Raw genomic sequence first — 17,228 nt, forward strand, 5'->3', positions numbered from 1 at the left:
GCGAGGCCAGGGATTGACCCTGCATCCTCATGGATACTAGTTGGGTCCTTAACATGCTGAACCAAAATGGGAACTCCTTAACTTTTTTTTTAATTTAAAAATTATATGCATGGTCCACCTCCAAACTAGAGATGATTGGTGATCAAAAAAAAAAAAAATATGAATACGTGAAGGAGATTCAGAGCAAAACAGTAATAAATTGTATACGAATTTACAAACCAAAAAGGGAATCAAACAACACTCTATACCACCTTAAAAAAAAAAATCATACCATATAGCTTTTGGATAGTGTTTTTTTAGCTTTCTAAACTCTAAAGCACTTCTTCCATTCCATTTAAATCATTTAAAGTGTATGGTTTAAATCATACATTTAAAATCACTTAAATCCTCATTTAAAATGTATGCTATTCAATAAAATTACAAGTCATCTTTTGCCTAATTTATCGTTGCTTTTATTTCCCACCTGTCAAAGTCACTGGTTTAAGAGAAGTTATAATGACTAATCTCTACCCACCCGCGTGGCTAAAACAACCTGCCAGCATGGCTGGATTGGACACTCAGCCTACCTTTGCCTCAGCTTCAATCGAGGAGACCCGGGTGCTGGTCCAGGAGAGGGAAGTCAATTTTTCTTCGACTTAGAACCACTGACGTATTTCTCTTTCCTTCCTGTCGGGCGGGCGGGCCCTGAGTGCCTCTGTGGCTACTAACCCCCGCATCACCAAGGACCTGGGGGCAAAGCCACCTGAAACCACTCCCAGGAGCTCTTGTAGGCCAACAGTTCCTGTTTTCAGCTGGAGCAAAGACCACGATGATGCTATTGCCGTGTTTCACCCCAACCAAGAAAACCCCCCAGAGATTAGAGGCTTCAAGTAGTCAGAAGTTCCGACATTGGCGAGGGGCTTGTCATCGACCACAAGTGTAAATGACTAGTGTGATGACATCTCAAGGAAGAGCTGCTAACTCAAGTTGACTTAAAACAAGACGGGCAGGGACTTTGGGGGCCGGTAAATGAAGTGTAGCAGGTATACAGACTATGACACAAATCATTAGCATGGCTTGATAAATTCTCAACACCGTGAACACATCCCTAACAAGAAGCCAAACCTGTGCATCCGGGGAGCCCGTCATGGGCCTTCCAGTTACTTCCTCGGCCCCCAAAACAACACTTATCCTGACTCTCCCATCTTGCATTAGTTTTCCCGAATGTGCACTTTATGTAAATCAAATCATACAATATTAAATCTTTTGACCTGGTTTCTTTTCGTTAGCATATTTATGAGATTCATTCGATTGCATACAGGTGCAGTTTGTTCATTCTCATTTGCAGTATTGTATTTCATTGTATGACTATATCAAAAATGTGTTTATTGTACTGTTGATGGACATTTGTGTTATTCACAGTTTGGGGCTGTCATGAGAAGCGTTGCTACAAACTTTCTTGCAGAGTCTCTGGGGTAAATATTTGCAAGTGTCTGGCGGTTATGTGCCTGGGAGTGGAATTGTTAGTCATAGGTACATGTTCAACCTTAGCAGATGCTGCCCTTGGTTGAACTAATTTACATTACATTACATTACATTATAGCAGATGCTGTAATTGTTGAACTAATTTACATCCTACCAGCAACAAGTTCCGGGGGCTCCACATCTGCCTCAACAGTTGATGCTATCTGCCTTTCTTACTTTATCCTTTCCAGTGGGTGTGTGGTGGTATCGCATTATGGTTTTAGTTTTTGTTTCCCTGATGCATAAAGTAGCTGAGCAATGTGGCATCATTTTATATGTTTATCAACTGCTTGTATGTCTACTTTGACGTAGGGGCTATTCGTGTCTTTTGCCTATTTAGCTATTGGGTTGTCGTTCTGTTGTTGATTGGTAGAAGTTCTTTACATATTCAGGTTATGAGTCCTTTGTCAGATATTTATATTACAGATATCTTTGCCCTCTCTGTGGTTGTGTTTTTTCATTCCCTTGGTGGGCTTTTTGGAGGACCTCAGACTCACTCTTGAAGATGAACTAGTACGAAATCTGGTTGGGAGTCAGGTAGGTCAGCTGATGATTTAGGTGCCCTGTGAGGCCTTGGGAGTCACTAGATCCCTCCCAATTCTCCCGGGCCTCAGTTTCCTCTATTGTAAATGAGGTTCACTCTGATCCCTTCGGCTCTTCAGTTCTGAAATCTCATTCTTCTGTGGCCTGAGGATGATGCCCCAGGGTGGGCAATTCCATCAGATGAAGAGCAGGGATGGACCTGATTTCAGAGAGATGGCAGTGAGTGATGGCTTGAAGCGAGATCTTAATTCTCTGCTCAGAAATCGAACCTGGGCAGCTTGGGTGAAGACCAGGAGTCCTAGACACTAGACCAGCTAGAGGATGCAAGCAGAGTTGCCCTAATTCTTGCCCCCACTGAAAGCAAGAATGTTTCAAGAAGGCAAAGACTATTAAATCGGGTACAATGGTTATTATTAGAGATACAGTACAACATGGGGGAGAGCACACAGAGGGATGGCAGAAGCAAAGCCGTAACACACACCCAAAGGAAGAGTGCAGGTGCGGGCGTCCTCCTGAATGAGGAGCAGCCAGAGAGGGGATTTAAGTCGCTTATATAGGAAGTTCCTGCTGTGGAGCAGCGGAACCAAATCCAACTGGCACCCATGAGGAAGTGGATTCGATCCCTGGCTTTGCTTAGTGGGCTAAGGATCCGGCATTGCCATGAGCTGCGGTGTAGGTTGCAGATGCAGCTGGGATCTGGTGTTGCTGTGGCTGTGGTGTAGGCCGGCAGCTGTAGCTCCGATTCAACCCCTACCCTGGGAAATTCCATGTGCCACAGATGTGGCCCTGAAAAAATTAAACAAAAATTTTTTTAAATCGCTTATATAGGACAGCTCTTCCGGTTCTTTGTTTTCCTTTGGCCAATCATCTGGTTTTATTTCTCACACAGACGAGCCCCAGGGCCTTTCCCAATATATGTGCACATCTTTGGACCAAGATGGAGTCCAGAGCAAGGGCTTAAAGGAAGGCTAGCAGGACTTATTATGGCCTGGTACCCCCTCCTTTTTGGACCCCTAGGAGTCCTCCATGCGTGTGTAACTGGGGAGAGCTCCTTGACCCCAGCAGTGATGGATGTGGTTGTATTTTTACTCCAGCAGCTCCTGCCATTAACTTTCTCCTTGACGTGTCAGCGGAGCCAGGCCCGATGTAATCAGCCTAATGAGTCCCACGGTTCTCAGTCCAGGGGCCCATCTACCTCCTGCCTCAGACACAAGGGTTAGGATGACGAGATGAAGAATGAATTAAAAGGACAGGCTTGAGGAGTTCCCACTGCTGCACAGTGGGTTAAGGATCCAACTGTAAAAGCTTGGGTCACTGAGGAGGTGTGCGTTTGATCCCTGCCCAGCATTGTGGGTTAAGAGTCCCACTGGCCTTGCTGCAGCTGTGGTGTAGGTTGTAGCTGTGACCCAGATTCAGTCCCTGGCCCAGGAACTTCCACAGGATGCAGGCATGGACCAAAAAAAGAAAAAAAAGAGAAAGAGGACAGGCTTTGGGGTGAGACAGACCCGAGTGACCTTGAACAAAACATCTGGCCTCTCTGAGGGTTCCCTCATAGATGACAGTTCTCTCAACCCGCAGATATGTATTGTGCACCCACCGAGTCAGGCTCTGCCGAAGTGATCACAGTCTAGGACCCACGGCCTGCTGTTTATTTAGTAGTGATATTATAATTTTATAGCATAAGAGACTGTCGGAATCCATTTAGGAATATTTGGAATAAAATGTTTTTAGAACGAGAGCATCCTAGAATAGTTATTTCCAAAGTAGGCTGTTGCTAAGGCTGCTGCAAGAAATACCTTGAACTGTGCTGCTTAAACAACAGAATTTTTCTCACAATTCTGCAGTCTAGAAGTTCAAAATCAAGATGTTTATACTTCTCTCCTTGGCCTGTAGATGGCTGTCTTATCTCTGAGGTGTCATAGAATTTCTCTGTGCCTTTCTTTTTTTTTTTTTTTCTTTTGTCTTTTTTGCTATTTCTTTGGGCTGCTCCCACGGCATGTGGAGGTTCCCAGGCTAGGGGTTGAATCGGAGCTGTAGCCACCGGCCTACGCCAGAGCCACAGCAACGCGGGATCCGAGCCGAGTCTGCAACCTACACCACAGCTCACCGCAACGCTGGATCATTAACCCACTGAGCAAGGGCAGGGACCGAACCTGCAACCTCATGGTTCCTAGTCAGATTCGTTAACCACTGCACCATGATGGGAACTCCCTCTGTGCCTTTCTGTGTCTTCATTTCTTCTTAGAAAGACATCAGTCATATTGGACTAGGACCACCATAATCCCTCATTTTAACCTACTTACTGACTTAGAGACTGTCTCCTGGAGTTCCCACTGTGGCTCAAGAGGCTAAGAACATGATATAGTGTCCATGAGGATGCTGGTTCCATCCCTGGCCTTGCTCAGTGGGTTAAGGATCCAGCATTGCCGCGAGCTGTGGTGCAGATTGCAGATGCAGCTTGGATCCTGCATTGCTGTGGCTGTGGTGTAGGCCTGTGACTGCAGCTCCAATTTGACCCCTAGCCCAGGAACTTTCATATGCCATGGGTACAGCCCTAAAAAGACAAAAAAAAAAAAAAAAAAAAAAAAAAAAAGACTATCTCCAAACACACTCTACTTCCCAATATAGGTAATATTCTGAAGGGGGTTAGAGCTTCAATATATGAATTGTGGGAGAGACACAATTTGGCCCATATAGCAGTAGGATATACTGGGAGTTCCCTGGTGGCTCAGCCGGTTAAGGCTCCAGCATTATCACTGCTGTGGCTTGGGTTCAATCCCTGACCCGGAAACTTCCTCATGAGGGCGTGGCTGAAAAAAAAGCGGTAGGATAGACTAAAAAAATTTATAACTTCTATTTCTATTTAGCTCTTTCAAAAATCTAAAACAAACTTTATTAATATTAAATAAATGGATTCATAGTTTAATATAGCATAGTTGAAATAAACATACACTGGGGGTACCCATTCAAAAATTTTTCCTGCTAAAGGGGCATAATTAAAGAAGTTTGGAGACCACTGACCGAAGGTTGTCTCAGACTACAATGGACAGCAAGAAAGAGTTGGCAAAGATAGAGTGCACCTGGGTGCTCAAATCGAGCAGGTATAAATTAGATCACATCTGAAACTGAAGTGAGGTGACACAGACCTGGCCTGGGGATCAGACCAGAGAAGCGGGGGAGGGGGGAGTGGCCGGGTTGATGAATGAGCAGGAGTCAGGCAAAGAGAAAGTGAACTCTGCAAGTCACAGGGAAACCTTCAGAAAGCTGTGCGACATTCTTCTCCTATCCGTGTCCCTGCCCTGTAACCCAGGCTGGCCGAGGGACTTGCTCTGGTCCATGAAAAGCACGCACTTGTGAGCAACGCCTTCTTAGCCAGCTATCAGGATACCATCCCCCCGCCCCACCTCCCTCATCCTCAGTGACTCTGGGGTCAGGATGCTCCATCTGCCTGGTCCCAGCATGGAGAAAACACGGGGGCAGAGTCACAGCAGACTCTCAGTGATGATGCGGGGTGAGTGACGAATACACATCTGTTGTCGTCAACCACTAAGAGTCAGGGTCATTTGTTTCTGCAGCTACCCTGGCCCATGCCGACTGATGCAGCGTGTGCCCTTTGTCCATATACACAGGGCTGATAAGCTATTTAATGACTACGACAGCGTGAACGTCAACCAGTCAGAAGGAATGCCCTCTACAGGACTTGCTGTGCCCCGAGTTATCCTTTAACTACAGGATCTTGGGGGTGGGGGTCCCAGAGAAGGGGCAAAAGGGTAGCCAGGATTGAGAGGACGAGAGACACAAGCGGCTCAGAGCAAAAGCCATTTCCTGTTGGTACAGAGGTACTTCAGTCCTACCATGCCCGGCTTCCCAGATGACAGCAGATCTAAATATAGGTGTTTCTTAGCTAATCTCGTTAGCATGTCATTTCTCAGCCCAGGACTCTCACCTGACATATGTGTAAGCTACAAGTTCCTTTTCCCTTTCGACACTAAATTCCTCAGTCTCCAGTGTTTTGCAGTTGCCATCTTCATCATCATATTATCACCTCCATCTCCATCATCTTTATTCTTATTAATTTTATTTTTTTGCTTTTTTAGGGCCATACCTGCGGCATATGGAGGTTCCCAGGCTAGGAGTCGAATTGGAGCTGTAGCTACCAGCCTACAGCCACAGAAACACTGGCTCCCAGCCACATCTGCGACCTACACCACAGCTCACGGCAATGCCAGATCCTTAACTCACTGAGTGAGGTCAGGGATTGAACCTGCGTCCTCATGGACGCTAATCAGATTCGTTAACCGCGGAGCCACGATGGGAACTCTATTCTTATTAACTTAGCAGGACTGCATGATACATCTCAAAAACACACTCCTAAGCACAGGGATGGGAAGGAAAACTGAAAACTCCAGTCCCACAGGACCGGATGCAGAGGGCGAAGGGCTGCACAGGCAACGCTGGGCACCTGAACGGCGGCTGCAGATGGGATCTGTTGAGGTGACATGGCTGTGGTTATTAGGCCCACACTTGCTAATTAAAGCTTTGACAACACCAATCCTATTTCTAAAAAGTGTACTTAAGAGACTTGACTCAAAGAAAGCACACATCAGCCAACCCACAGAGAGGCCCCCAACTGAAAAGCAAACCCAAGATCCATTCCACTGACTGCACGGAAACGAAACGTCATTCAAAAATATGGCTGAGAGTTCCCATTGTGGCTCAGCAGTAGCGAATCCGACGAGGAACCATGAAGACACCGGTTGGATCCCTGGCCTCGCTCAGTGGGTTAAGGATCTTGCGTTGCCAGGAGCTGTGGTGTAGGTCGCAGAGGTGGCTTGGCTCGGGCGTGGCTGTGGCTGTGGTATAGGCTGGCATCTGCAGCTCCGATTTGACCCCTAGCGTGGGAACTTCCATATGCCGCAGGTGTGGCCCTAAAAAGACAAACCAAAAAAGGCAGAATACCGGAAGCGGGGGAGCAGCTCCGAGACAGTGTGTTTACAATCCAGGACGTCTGGGGGACATTCACTCTCGGCAGAGCAGAGGTGCTGGAATGGCAGCGTCACACACAGCCAAGTGCCACAGTGATTTCAAGTTCCTTAGGCCTTCAGAGTGCATATCAATTGGACAGAAAACAATACCACGTCACTGCATTTTCCCAAGCACCGTAACATCGCTGAGCCTAGAGAATTCAAATCCACCCGTTGATGGATATTAATTTTTTAATATTTTCCATGAAGACCATAACTTCGTCACCGGTCTAGCCTCTGCTCCAGCTCAGAGGCTGCTGCTTTCAAGTGAGTGCTCACTGTATGTGCGTTGAATACGTGAACACAGTTCTGAAGATAAACAGACCCATTCATCCACTTCTGGGCAGACCCGGCATGACGTGTATCATGATCACTTAATGAACGGTCATTGCCCGTTAAAATTGGAGAGCGGTACTCGATGCAGACAGGCTAAAGTCATGGACGGTTTTTGAAAATTCACATTCACATGTTTCCTACTGAGTTAGGCCCATGCTGGTGATCTGCAGTCACAATGTAACCTCAGATCCAAGTGTTACTACTGCACAGTTGGAGGAACCCAGCAGGACCCTGGGAGGCCCTCCCAGAGTGGCCCCCACTCGCATCCTTCACCTGCCTTTTTCTCTATAGAAAAGCTTCAAAGAATCAATTTAATCAGAGAAGTGAGAAAAATACAGTAAACAAAGGAAAACAGGCAAGACAGAATAAGGATAGTTCAGCTGGTCAAAAAAGTCAAGGGCCTTTAGTTAGCTCTTCTCCAAAGACTACATATAATATTCTGAGTGTGGTCCTTGGAGCTGTTTGGCAGGTGCTGAAGCCCCCACCGGCTGGAAGAAGTCACCTGGATGCTGCCCACACCCACGGAGACCCCAGACAGGTTGGAACCAGAAGGCTGATGACGCTGACTCCCAGTGACCCCGCCACCCCCCAATCAGGAAAATGCCCATGAGCTGATCACGCCCTGCTCCTCAAACACAGTAAGACTCCTCACTACCCCCTCGGAGGGGGGCACAGTCCTGGAGGCTCTAGCCTGCTGGGTTCCCCTCTTTGCCTGGCAATTAAAGCTACTTTTTCTGTTTCCTCCAAGTCTGTCTCCATGTTTCTATTCGGCATCGGGGTACAGAAGCAGGTGAGATTTTGGCAACACTATCCCAGTAGCCATTCAGGACACATTTGAATTAGGAAGTTCTTAAAAGGCTGCAGAGCAACTTAGAAAAGATGTCCGGAACCTCACTCAGAACCTGTTCACTCTTGCTTTGCACATAATTCTAAGACACACAGCTAGTGGGCCTCTGGGGCCACCACAGAGTAGCCGAGGAGAATTAGAAGAGAGTGGGAGGGGTTCCCATGTAGCTCAGTGGTAACAGACCTGACCTGTATCCATGAGCGTATGGGTTTGATTCCATGGGCCTTGCTCAGTGGGTTAAGGACCTGTTGTTGTGGTGTAGGTCACACATGTGGCTCGGATCCAATATGGCTGTGGCTGTGGTATAGGCCTGCAGCTGCAGTTCCAATTCGACCCCTAGCCTGGGAACCTCCAGATGCTGCAGAGGCAGCCCCCCAAAAAGAAATGCCAGACATAGAATCATATGGAGACTGAGGCTCGAGGCTGAAACACTGGAACAGGTGAGCTGAAGCCACATAACAGGAAGAAACCAAAACTCAAAAGAGAGAGAGAGTTAAGAATTGGAGCGAACAGCCTGTCCCCACTGAGCAGGTCCCCTTGCTCAGGTCAGGTGTTCAGGGCAGGGCCCTCTCGTGCCTTTCACTCTCTGCCCTCCTCTGTGCCCCCCTTTCCCACAAGGAGGCAGGCGACTGCACCTCCCTCTACTCAGTTCTCTGCAACTGGGTATAAAGCGGAACTAATGTGTGGGGAGATGAGTCACTCAATACATTTTTTTTTGTCTTTTGTCTTTTGAGGGCCGCACCCACAGCATATGGTGGTTCCCAGGCCAGGGGTCCAATCAGAGCTACAGCGGCCAGCCTAAGCCACAGCCCCAGCATTGCCAGATCTGAGCCATGTCTGCGACCAACACCACAGCTCATAGCAACACCAGATCCCTAATCCACTGAGCAAGGCCACAGATCAAACCCGCAACCTCATGGTTCCTAGTTGGATTTGTTTCCGCTGTGCCACAATAGGAACTCCTTCAACACATTTTAAATTAAAATATTTACCATGTACAGTGAAAGGGGCAGGGGATACATTGGTGAATAAAATGGATTTTGCCAGCATGGAACTTAGATTCTAGAAGTGGAAACAAGGGCTGCAGATGTGACTGAACGTGGGCTCTGCTGCTTCATTCTACCCAGACTCAGGGTGCTGTGGTCAGCCCTTCCTAGGAGGAGGAGGAAGTGGGTTTTAACTCCTGGGATTTGGTGAGGTAAGAAGTGACATCTTGACTTTGAAGGCATGGTTAAAAGAAAACAACAGAGAAAGTAGCCCCAAAGTCAAAGGTCTGAGCCTCAGCTCACATGCAAGCAGGTGCATAGACTCAGCTATTCCTGGAGAGAATCCAGAGCCCAGAGCAATTACTAATTTTTATAACGACCCTATACAAGTTAAGTGTACGTCTAGGTCATTCTGCTTAAGGCAATCACAAAGTATGCAGCATTTTACATTTTCCAACCAAAAGGCCTTTTTTTTTTTTTAATGGTGCTTGAAGGAAAAAAAAAAAAAGAATCTCATTTATATGAAAAACTTACCTCCCCCAAAGGAAGGTTTCATTTAGAACTAAAGTTCCTGATCCTGGATCCCCAAGGGGACTGCAAACACTATCTCAGACTTTCCATCATGTTGAGAAATCACTTTGCAGTCTGTACTAGGTGTCCAAACCCGCTAGAACGTTCAAATTAATCCACCCAGTACAAACTGGAGGGAGGGGCCGGGAAGACTCTCCCCCTCCCGGACTGGCTTGTCCGTTTGTTTTGTTTCAGTTGCAGCGGCCCAGGGAGCTGCCGGGACACCGGGGTGGGGCTCCCGCGGTAAACACCCCCCACCCCCACCCCGGAGAACCCGAGCGGCGAGGGCTCATCCCAAACACCCGCCGGGCGGGCCAGGGCGGCACAGGACCCAGGGTAAGGGCGGCGCCCTAGAGCGGCCTGGGCGGGGCCCTAGGGGAGGGCGGGGCCGGACGCGAGCGCGGGGCGGGGCCTGAGTGCGCCTGCGCAGTGCGCTCCACTCAGGGAGGCGGAGGCGACTCGCAGGAGGGAAGATGGAAGACTACCAGGCTACCGAGGAGGTAACGGCCGTGTCGACGGCGGGAAGGGCGGAGGCTGGGAGTTCCGGGTGCGGGTGGGCGGCGGCCGCCAGGGGCGTGTGCCGGCACCCGGGCTGTGTCGGGGTGTGGGGGGCGGCCGTCCCCGGCGCCGGCTGCCTGCAGCGGTGCCCTGCGGCGCGCTTCCCGGTGAACCCCCGCCGGCGGACTCCCGGCGTCGTTGTCCTGCCCAGGGCGGGGCTCGGGGGCGGGGCGTGAAGGCGCGCGCGCCGCGTGCGTCCCCGGGAGAGCGCGGTCCCTCGCCCCTCTGATTCCGTGTGCAGACCCCGCGCTGGGGTGGGGAAGACTGGAGGCCGCTGGTGCGTCCGCTGGCTGAAATTTGCAAGACTCCGCAGTGAGCAGCATGCGCGACCCGCACGTACAGTTATATCTTCCAAGTCCGTCCAGTCGGGCAGATTTGATGCTCAGGCGGTGGGCAAAAGGCACACGTGTACCACAGGAGAACCTGCCTTTGTCTTTGGTTCTACACCTGTTCTCTGCTGGCCTCACTCCCACCCAGGCCATCATACGTACATTTCCGCTTGAGTTTGAGATGTAGGAAGCTTCTGTTTGTGGGGGAAAAAGCCACCTCTTATTGCCCCAGTGGAGCAGCAGCATAAAGCATACTGTAATTTGCCCAGCAGAAGCCATTCATCGTAACAGTGTGTTGTTACCTGGCTTTGCTTCAAGCTTATGAGCATTCAGGGAATATTATACCAACGGGAACTGCTCTTAGAGAAGAATAAGTTGCCCGTCTTTTTGCTAAATAATTCTTGTTGAAATACAGATAAATGGAGTCCTGTGTATTATGCAGCCTGTCAGAAATAAAAAGTGTAGATAAATACGGTAAGGTTTGATATTTTTACCATTTTCGAAATTTAAGCAAGAATGTTTTGAGGGGAAAAGAATATATATGTAAGGCCTAAGGACTGATCTCAGAGTTTCAATTTTTATCTAGTTTTCTACCTAGCACAACTTTCTGTGGCAATGTCGTCAGCAGTGTTTGAATGATGGTAGCGACCAGGGGTCATTGGGAGAAACGGTGGTTCAGGAGCAGCTAGCCAAGGGAAAGCTTTTCCCTGTAAGCTGTTAACTCCTATCATATTGGAAGAAGGCTTGTATGATAGGAATATTGAGTAAAACTTTAAGAAGGAAAATGGCAATGTAGAAAGAAGCCTGGTATCCTGGCATTTTGTTTCTCTGCACCTTATCCTGGCTCTCACCAGTGAGGTGGCTAAGTGACTTCATTATTCCAGATCTCAACTACGTATCTGAGAACAAAGGGGCTGAATGTGATGGGTGTTGTGCGCAGGATAAGGCCGGTGTATCCTGGTCTGCTTTCTAGAGGGCCTGCCCTCAGTATCCACACCACTCCTCCCAACAGCCTCTGCAGAGCAAACTTCATGTAGTTACCTGGAGCTCTGTAACTCTCCTCTTGGTCCATGGTTATCTGTCCTTGGAAGTTGGAACTGCCCAGTGGATTCTGTGCAACTGCTGTACTTTCCACTAAAAGCCCATTGAAATGCCCTTCACCCTTTTTCATATTTTAACCACGGGGCTTTCCTGTATGGTTTAGGGTCACCAAAGTCTCTTGGAAGGAGCCTTTAAACTTTGAAAAATAATTTAACCTCTGTAAGATAACTGCAAATTTTCATTATCTTGGCCAGTTGGCTTTGTCTGCAAGTATGACTTTGGAGGACAGCCAGTGAGGGGGCTTCAGGCAGTCAGCTCTTGACCCTCCTGGATGCACAGGGGCCTTGCTGGAACAGGGCCACGGGCCAGCAGCCCAGCCAGGGGGAAAATTCCCTGCCCAGAGCAGGGTTCTCTGCCTTTATCCCACCAGGATGCTCGTGGACTGAGGCCCCGGGGCTGCCGTGAAGGTATTTCCAGGGCTCAGAGGGAACCTTGTATCCATTCAAAAGTCCCTTATGTAAAAAGAAAGAAAAAAGAAAACTGCTCCTAAACTCCGGGCGCCTAGACCTACCGCTCACAGCCTGCCCCCCACCTCATCTTGACACACTGGCGGATACACACTGTGCAGCAGCCGGCTGTCTAGTCCTGAAGCAGGACAGCACTGGGACAAAACACCACAGGAAACTGTAAAATCATTGTAAGCCATATCACTAATAGTGGTTAAAAAAAAAGCCCAAACCCAAAACGTCTGAAGTTTCAAATCTAGTCAGTTTACATCAGGGAAAGAAACAGTTAATTTATACAAAAAGTCAAGTAATTCAATACACTTATGTATTTGTTGTGATCCTAGCGGCCAGTTGACGTGGACAGAGAAATCATATTCTGGTTTAAAGTGAAGTCAGTCTTTGGGGTCATGGCATGCTGAAAACCAAATGAAAACAAACCAGAAACCTTCCCGCTCATACATACATGTATTCAGATAACCTGCCTGCCTTTCGCCAGCTCCGGGGTCCTCGGGGAGCTACTGCATATTTCCCTCAGTGAAACACCCAGCCTGCTTGGATCGTGTTGAAGGTCTCCCTTTCTGAGTTGTGTGCATTACCTGAATTTGCATGGAGCGGTGCAGTGGAAAAGGATCTCTTAAGTCAATCAAATGTAACTTGTAACTCGTGTTCTTCCTTACAGACGGCTTTCGTCGTTGACGAAGTGAGCAACATTGTGAAGGAGGTGAGCGGAGCAGTGCCCCCTCGTAAATGTTTGCTTCGTGGCTTCTATGAGTGCAAATAATATGGTCTAAATACTGTCTTGGAATTGTTTCAGCTGCGCCTGGGTGTTTTGGCATTTCAAATCACAGTTTTTACTTCAGTGAATGTCTAGATAAGAATTACTCCCATATTATGGAAATTATATATTTTAAATGAGACAGGAAATTTTATATACTAGCTTTGTTATTGACTGTTACTAAGGCCTGATTCTGTGACCTTTTAGAATTAAAGACTCACAGTGTACCAGTAAATGTTCCCGGTGTTTAAGGAAGTGGGACTTTTAAAGAATTGTACAGCTGCCAGTTCCTCAAGACCTGGTGATCCAGTTGGGGCTGATTTTTCTTACATTCCTGAACCGTCCACTGTATTGACCACGGTACCTCCCTTAGGTGATGGGATTGGGAGTCAGAAAAGGGTCTTTGTCCATTCCTTCAAAAATATATATATATCGAGGGGACGTGCGATGATGAATTTATAGCATTGGAGGCAGGGCAGACATTTCAGCACATAATCACACTGGAAAACAGAAGCTTATATTCCCTGTGTGGTAACTGCCACGGCATGCGGTGCTTTGAGGGATTAACCCACCTAGTGAGTTCAGAGCTCGAATTTGGAGAAAGTAGGAGTAGTGTTCACTCAGTGAAAAGAGGGGGACCGAAATTCCAGGCAGTAGACAACACGTGCAAAGGCCCTGTGGTAGGGAGTGTGCGCGGTGTGTTTGAGGGACTTGGAGGGAGGGGGTGTGGCTGCACTAGCGCAGCGCCTGGGGCGCCTGGGGCAGGAGCGAGACCAGAGACGTCTTCCTGGTCACTTTCCCCTCCCCGGCAGGCGGGGCACAGATAGCAAAGCCAGCCGCTAAAAAACCACTCATAGGTGGCCTCAATTAAACAGTACCATTTGAGGCTGTGGACGTGGTTTGGAACTGATTCTAATGCAAATTATTAGTGCAAATTATTGACTAATGCCAGGGTGGCAAAGAACTGCAACCTGTTTTTGTGAATAGCATCATAAAGCAAAGCGGTTTTCTTCTGCCATATATACCATTCAGCATCAGGCATGATTTTCTAGTTGCTCTGCAGGATCTGTAACGCTTTGCTTTTCATCATGTTTTGAAATACAGTGTTTCTTACAGTGGGGAGCGGGAAGAGGGGTGAATGCCACGGAGACGGGAGAAGTGGAGTTGGCTTGTTATGAAGTCTCCTAGGGCCTCACTTGGTTTCTGTTTTGTCTTTGACTTGGTTCCCAGGCAGCAAGGCCGGTTGCAAGTAGCCCTCCTTAGTGGAAGTGCTCTTCCTTTGGTGTTGCTGGCACAGGATCTCAGCTCCCCCACCCCCCAGCGCGCTCAGAGGCTAATTCTGTAGTTGAGCTATTTTAAGTAGTGCCGGTAGTAGGACATTCGGATGGGTCCAGAATTGGAGGAGGGTTCCCCCGTCCCTGAAAACCAGTGAATTGCCGTGTGTGTGGAGGGAATTGCCCGAGTTAGAGGTTTAGCTGGAGCGCAGCCCCCACTGCTTAGACCGTCCCCAGACCTGGTCCCTCTCTGCTCCCTTGGCCCCATGCTGAGCTGGGGCGGGAGAGGACCTGGCAGAGAATGAGAAGGAGCTTGGCAGAGAAGAACTTGGCAGAGAATGAGAAAGGGAAGGAGCTGTGATGACAGGGGTGGGCAGGGGGAGGGAGCAGGAACGCCTCAGAGCCCCAGGGTGACTAGGAATTCCTACAGGTAGAAATCAGGGTGAGACCGTAGGTAGCTTTTTGTTCCTCAAACCAAGATCTCTGGGCTTAGGCCAGTCTGTCACCACTGTGTACAACTCAGATCCTGGGCCGCCTTCTCTCCAGAATAGAAATTTTAGATCACAACTGTCATAAAAACTCGGTTTTCTGGTTTCCAGCACAAGTTAGAAAAGGGGTAAGAGAAGAAAGCTGCTTAGAAGCAGGCATACTAGCATCGGTGTAAAAAGCCCAGAAAATCATAAAATGGGAATGTCCTCCCTACCAGCCTGACCAAGGTAGGAGCCCGGAACCACAGGTGTTCCTGAGTAACCTTTTGGTGTTCACCGTGACCCTCCCCAGAATACGGCACAGAAAAGACGAGGAATTTCATGTCAAGAAAAGGTTCACCACAGATTTAAACAAGTTTTGGAATAAACAGAGCAGCAGTTCTTTCGTTTTCTAGAAAATGTACTTGTGTACTAACATACTCCCAGAAAATGCTAGATGACGCATTCGCGCATGCATAATCATATAGATAAATTTTTACATTGTTAGCTGTATAATTGATAAAGATGCCTCTGCTGTACTTTTCTTTCTTGTCTTTTTAGGGCTGCATGGGCAGCATGTGGAGGTTCCCAGGCTAGGGGTCACATCGGAGCTACAGCTGCCGGTTTATGCCACAGCCACAGCAACACTGGATCCGAGCCGTGTCTGCGACCTACACCACAGCTCACAGCAACGCTGGATCCGTAACCCGCTGAGTGCGGCTGGGGATCAAACTTGTGTCCTCATGGACGCTAGTTGGGTTTCTTACCGCTGAGCTACAAAGGGCACTCCCTCTACTGTACTTTTAAGGAAGGAACAGACAGAGGAAAATGTTTTCTAGCCTCGGTAGGAAAAAAATGTGTTGCCTATCTCCAGATACTATTCACAACAGCAAACATTAAATTCAGTCAAAATGTTTTTTAAAAGTTGACAAATGCTATATGATTATGTATTTTTTAAAGTGAGTGTGAAACATTTAAATGCAGTATACACTGTTAAAAGCCTGTCTGCAGTCCTTGTGGTTACAAAGGCAAGCTCTGCTTCTGCAGTGCTTTGGGCAAAGCACAGCTGTGCTCACTTGGGGGGGGTGCTGGAAGGTGCCAGCTGAGTGACCGGCCGTGCCCTGTCTTCCAGGCCATAGAAAGTGCAATCGGTGGCAACGCCTATCAGCACAGCAAAGTGAACCAGTGGACCACGAATGTCGTGGAACAGACTTTAAGCCAACTCACCAAGCTGGGGAAACCATTTAAGTACATCGGTAATGGATTTTTGCTTCTCAAAGACTGTCTGGTGTCAGGAGAGCAGTGTGGCGCTGAGACGCCCAACCGCGAAGCTCCTGGTAGGAGCAGGGCCCTTGTGTACACCGCCACCCAGCTGGCCTGCGTGGCCACTGGGCACGTCTCAGGATTTCCTAGCGTTTCGGGTCAGATGCATTTGGCACAAGCGGGGGGCATTTGTGGGTGTTGCAGGACCAGGCGCTCTCCCCGCAGAATGTTTGTAGTGAACATCAGCCACGTCAGTGCTAAAAGGGACAGAAAGGAACTGTGTTGCCAGGTGGATTTCTCTAATAAAAGTTTGTTTTAATTGCAGTGACCTGTGTGATCATGCAGAAGAACGGAGCCGGACTCCACACAGCAAGTTCCTGCTTCTGGGACAGCTCCACGGACGGTACGGGTTCACCCCGACGTGAGGGCTTGTCCGGGCATCTCCCTGCAGGCCCGGCAGCGCGGGGACCTCGCTGAGGTCTGGGGAGTCAGAGTAGTGCTTTAGGACGTGTGTGCGAGAGGTCTCGTGTCTTTGAGTGCGTGTTGACTGGCGTCACCTTTAAAAACCTTTTCTGAGAAAGAGGCTGCCCAGCCGGCCTTGTGGGCCGCACGGAGGTAAGTGCTCGAGTGCTCGGCCTGCCCGGGTGGGCACCCGAAGGACCCCAGCCTCCCTTCCCCGCAGGGAGCTGCACGGTGCGATGGGAGAACAAGACCATGTACTGCATCGTCAGCGCCTTCGGACTCTCCATCTGACCGCCGCGCCCAGCCCGAGCCTCGCCTGCGTCCCAGCACTGCTCTTCCTCTTCTCACCACCAGCCGTCTAGCCCGTGCCCACCCTTCTCCTCCTGAGTGTGTCAGTGTAGAGAAACCCACCAAATAACCGCACTGTTCTGTGACCCGCCCACCCCGGGTCAGAGGAGTCACGCGCCAAGGTCGTCAGGCGCTGTACTGCCTCTTGTCTTAACTCTGAATGTTTCTTTTCAAAGGTGCTAAAGGCCGAAATCTGCTCGTGTGAGATTTTCTCTACTCTCTGAAATGATTCAAATACACTAATTTTCCGTACTTTTTACTTTTGTTAGAACAATAAATTATTCCAGTTTAAAGTGTGTGTTTTCTTCACAGTCTAAGTATCACAAATGAATTCTCCATATTAAGTTAGGGGCTTTAGAATCTCTAAGACTAAAAACCAGACAAGCTGCAGTTCGG

General features: G+C 48.7%; 2 protein-coding genes across 13 annotated transcripts in view; one reads left to right on the forward strand and one right to left on the reverse strand.

Annotated features, from left to right (window-relative positions):
- The window catches only part of SYTL3 (synaptotagmin like 3), a 101,426-nt gene extending 91,456 nt beyond the window's left edge, over positions 1-9,970 (reverse strand). For 7 of the 12 annotated variants that reach the window (XM_085022543.1, XM_085022468.1, XM_085022552.1 and 4 more), the window contains exon 1: positions 567-690. The gene's annotated coding sequence lies outside the window, so the exon portion shown is untranslated. Of the gene's footprint in view, positions 1-566; positions 925-9,773 lie in introns of those variants that run through there. The other 5 variants (XM_085022476.1, XM_085022514.1, XM_085022482.1 and 2 more) reach the window with 5 other exon arrangements.
- A 281-nt stretch (positions 9,971-10,251) lies between these two features.
- DYNLT1 (dynein light chain Tctex-type 1) lies at positions 10,252-17,101 on the forward strand. Its single transcript, NM_001145385.1, is given in 5 exon segments — positions 10,252-10,309; positions 12,923-12,964; positions 15,892-16,015; positions 16,348-16,425; positions 16,705-17,101. Coding segments are annotated over 5 exon segments (342 nt in total). The 5' UTR covers positions 10,252-10,282; the 3' UTR covers positions 16,776-17,101.
- The last annotated feature ends 127 nt before the right edge of the window (positions 17,102-17,228 follow it).

Source organism: Sus scrofa, chromosome 1 (assembly GCF_054392235.1).
Source record: "Sus scrofa isolate SSC_HxYL_T2T_F1_AM1 chromosome 1, Sscrofa_HxYL_maternal_Yorkshire_Landrace_v2.0, whole genome shotgun sequence".
NCBI classification, from domain to species: domain Eukaryota; kingdom Metazoa; phylum Chordata; class Mammalia; order Artiodactyla; family Suidae; genus Sus; species Sus scrofa.